General features: G+C 40.6%; 1 protein-coding gene across 1 annotated transcript; it reads left to right on the top strand.

Moving 5' to 3' along the window:
* The first annotated feature begins 2,731 nt into the window (after positions 1 to 2,731).
* LOC104105077 (uncharacterized) lies at positions 2,732 to 3,082 on the top strand. The gene has a single exon (XM_033658394.1). It carries the CDS (start codon positions 2,732 to 2,734, stop codon positions 3,080 to 3,082), a length of 351 nt encoding a protein of 116 aa, XP_033514285.1.
* Positions 3,083 to 4,224: the final 1,142 nt, after the last annotated feature.

Genomic DNA, 4,224 nt, shown 5'->3' with positions numbered 1-4,224 from the left:
CTTACGCGAACGCGAGACCTCCCTCGCGAATGCGACGACCACTGGTCCAATGCCTACGCGAACGCGACCTGTCTCCCGCGAAAGCGACCTATCTCGCGCGAACACGAAGGCTTACATGCCTGCTGCCCAACCGGCCTCATCCTTCTACGCGAACGCGAGTCCCCTCTCGCGATTGCAATACACAGACCCACTAGACCTTCACGAATGCATCCATCTCCTCACAAACGCCATGAAAAAACTTCACCAGGCACCCAAGTACTCTTCGAAATCGCTAGACTTGTCTCGCGAACGCGTATAAGGAAACCAGATACAACGATTTTAGCTGTCCAATAAGTCCAAAAATGATGAATCACACCCGAGGCCCCCGGGACCCCATCCAAACATACCAACACATCCTAAAATATCATACGAACTTAGTCGAAGCCTCAAATCACATCGAACAACATCAAAATCATGAATCGCACCCCAATTCAAGCCTAATGAACTATTGAACTTCCAACTTCTAAAACCAATGCCGAATCACATCAAACCAACTCCGATTGACCTCAAATTTTGCACACAAGTCATAAATGACACAACGGTCTTATTCCAACTCCCGGAACCAAAATTTGAATCCGGTATCAAGAACATCAACTCTCGGTCAAACTTTTAGCTTTCCAAACCTTCAATTTTCCAACTTTTGTCAATTAAAACCAAAACACCCTATGGACCTCCAAATCAATAGTCGGACATACTCCTAAGTCCAAAATCACCATACGAAGCTATCGGAACCATCAAAACTCCATTCTGGACTCGTTACTCATAAGTCAATATCTGGTCAACTCTTTCAACTTAAGCTTCGAACCTTGGGACTAAGTGTTCCAATTCATTACGAAATATCCCCGGAACCAAACCAATCATCCCGATAAGTCACATAATCACAAATGAACATAGAATAAGCAATAAATGGGGGAACGAGGCTATAATACTTAAAATAATCGGTCGGGTCGTTACACTAACACGATCGCGAAGCAGCAGCGGCCAAATGCCTCCGCAGTCACGAGCCACTCTTCGCGTTCGCGAAGTCTTACTCCCCCCTGCCTTCGCTTTCGCGATCCAGTGAATGCGTTCACGAAGAGTAACTGATAGGCTCCCTCCCAGGACCCCATAACCCTATGCGTTCGCAAAGGGTAAACCCCTATCTACTTCGCTTTCGTGAAGAAGAAACTCTTCCTTAGCCTAGATTCCCCTTTGCAATCGCGAGAGAGGCTTCGCGATCGCGAAGCACATGACACCAGATATCAATAGAAGCCAAAACCAGCAATTCTTTCTAAGTTCAAATGGTATGTAACCTATCCGAAACTCACCCGAGCCCCTTGGGCTCCAAACCAAATATGCACATAAGTGTAATAACATCATACGAACTCTCTCGCGCGATCAAAACACCAAAATAACACCTAGAACTACGAATCGGACATCAAAATGCATGAAATTTTCAAAAAACTCAAGAACTTTAAAATTCACAACCGAGCGTCTGAATCCTATAAAATAAACTCTGTTTTCTACCAAAATTTGCAGACAAGTTTTAAATAGTAAAATGAACCTATACCAAGTTCCGGATTTGAAATTTGAATTGGGTAGCAATAAAGTCAACCTACGGTCAAACCTAGGAAATTCTTAAACCTTAAAATTACTAGTTTTCAACCAATCACGTCAAATCAAGTTAGGAACTTGCGAATTTAATTTCGGACATACGCCCAAGTCCAAAATCAGGATACGGACCCACCGAAATTGTCAAAATACCGATCAGATATCATTTACCCAAAAATATTGACCGTAGTCAACTCAAGTCATTTTTAAAGTATAATTCATGTTTTCTTCAATTTTTCACATAAAAGCATTCCGGAAAAAGTCACGGAATGCACACGTAAATGGAAGAATACTAAACGGAGCTAACTGAGGTCTCAAAACATTGAAATAAGGGCTAGAACTCAGAATGACCTATCGTGTCATCAGAGTAATTTTATAAATAAGATATGAATACTGATATAGTAGTTCCTATTGATCGTGCAGCGCGAGTACTAATTCTAGTTATATATAAAAACACGATGAATTTATTCTTCTCTGATAGAATTTGAAAAGGCATTTTTTTCCGAAATTCAAAAAGAAGTCTATGCCAAATGGAATGACTACCGCGTTCTGTTTATTTGTAGTTATCCACTCCCCACACTCCTATATTTTACACATAACAAACCCTTCCCCTTTCTTCTTTCTTCGATCTCTTTGCATATATATTCATCAAAGTTTCAATGTTTCCTTAAACCCTTTGAACAGAGACAAAATGTCGAGGCACGACCCTATGCAAGGACAAAATAACAACAACAAAAGCCATGAAAACAATAGCCAAGAATTTCAGATCCCAACAAATGTCTCTCAACAAAACAACAATCACTTTCTCACATTGTCTCTGTCGTCTTTTTCTTCTGCTACTCCTGCAGTTCCTGCACCAACACTCCCTTCCGTACAACTAGCTTTTGTACTCGCCCTGCCCCCGCCCCCATCTCGTCACGGTCCAATTCGGTGCAATCGGCGAAAACTTCGTGAATCGGCAAAAAGCAACACCATCCCACAACCTTACCCTTGGGCCACAAATCAAAGAGCAATCATTCACAGCCTCAACACCCTTAACTCGAAGTAGATTTTTACTATTACTGGAGACGTTCAATGCAAGAGGTGTGAACAAAAATATGAAATGGAGTTCGATTTAATGGAAAAGTTTGCCCAAGTTGGGGCCTTTATTGCTCTAAACAATGTGGCCATGCATGACCATGCGCCTGATAATTGGATGAATCCTGTATTGCCAACCATCAAGTTTTGTGAACAAGAGAACAATGTGAAGCCAATTATCGCACCCAAAACGAAAGAGATTAATTGGCTTTTCTTGCTTTTGGGTCAGTTTCTTGGGTGTTGTACCCTTGAACAGCTCAAGTATTTCTGCAAGCATAACAAGAATCACAGGACTGGTGCTAAGGATCGTGTTCTTTATCTCACGTACCTGACTCTTTGCAGACAGCTTGATTCTACTGGCCCATTTGATCGCTAAGTGACAAGAAATAATTACTATTTCTTTTTATCATTTGGAGTGAGTATTAAGAAGCTATGAATATGATTATGTAAGAATATTACTATAATTACTGCTAATATTACTATTTCTAGGATTTACTTTTAGCTTTAGTTGCAAAGCATATGTTTTGGTATGCGTAACCAAGTTTTATGTTGCTGTTCATTTTGGTCAAGACCCTGGTTCTGATTTTTGGTAATGTTGTTCTCTAATTAAATCTTGTTTCAATGTAGACACTATTTGGAGGATTTTGATTATTTCTCTTTATGTTTGAAGTTTGAGCAATTATATAAATTTACGGGAATTAAGTTAGATTACAGTTGTTTACCCAAAAAATGGATAGAGTTGAATTTGTACGTAGTTCTAAGGATACGTGATATAACATAATACAAATTGTAAGGATAAATAGAAGTATCAATTGTAGATTATAAAGAACGATAAATAAACGAGGTTGGAAAGAAGATGACTTTTAGGATTGAACAAGGTGAATCAATGTATGAAGCTTAAAAGAATATCTCTCCAATATAGGAATATATGATGTTTTTTTGTTACAATGCCCGGTGTCCCCTTTTACAGAAATGTAGCCATGCTCTTTATAGTGGAGGATCCTACTTTAGATATAATTAAAAATACATAGTGAAAAACCCATGATAGATCAACTTTTCCCTAATTCCTGCCGGAATTCCTTCCCTTAGTGCGGTTGCAACGGCTCTTGCCTGCGAGTTCGAGCTTGATCAGACTCGGTACCAGTCGGTATTGTTTTAGAACTTGATGCGGACTTGAGCTCGGTGCTGACTCGGGGTCTGGGTTCGATACCGGCTGGCGTTTCCCCTTAAGCTCGATTCCATAACATTTCAGCACAGTTTGATTGGGATCCGAGCTCGATGACGACTTCGAACTCAATGCTTGATCGGTCCCCGAAAATTGAAGCTCGTTGGTGTCTTCTTCGGGTCCCATCTCGATATTACAAAGACTTTTTTCGATCCATTATATTTCGACCCCGATCGATAGTACGAAGGTCGAAATCTATTTCGACCGTTTCTCAAGAAAGATGTGGTGAGAAACGATATGATTTCTCAATGGCTCGATTGGATATGCGCTGACGTTTGCATCGAGCCCGACCG

This window comes from Nicotiana tomentosiformis, chromosome 3 (genome assembly GCF_000390325.3).
Source record: "Nicotiana tomentosiformis chromosome 3, ASM39032v3, whole genome shotgun sequence".
NCBI lineage: Eukaryota > Viridiplantae > Streptophyta > Magnoliopsida > Solanales > Solanaceae > Nicotiana > Nicotiana tomentosiformis.
Note: the sequence above shows the minus strand (reverse complement) of the source record. Positions and strands in the feature narration are given on the sequence as shown.

Coding starts and splice junctions, on each gene's coding strand:
- LOC104105077 (XM_033658394.1), top strand. CDS start 2,732: ATGGAGTTCGATTTAATGGAAAAGTTTGCCCAAGTTGGGGCCTTTATT.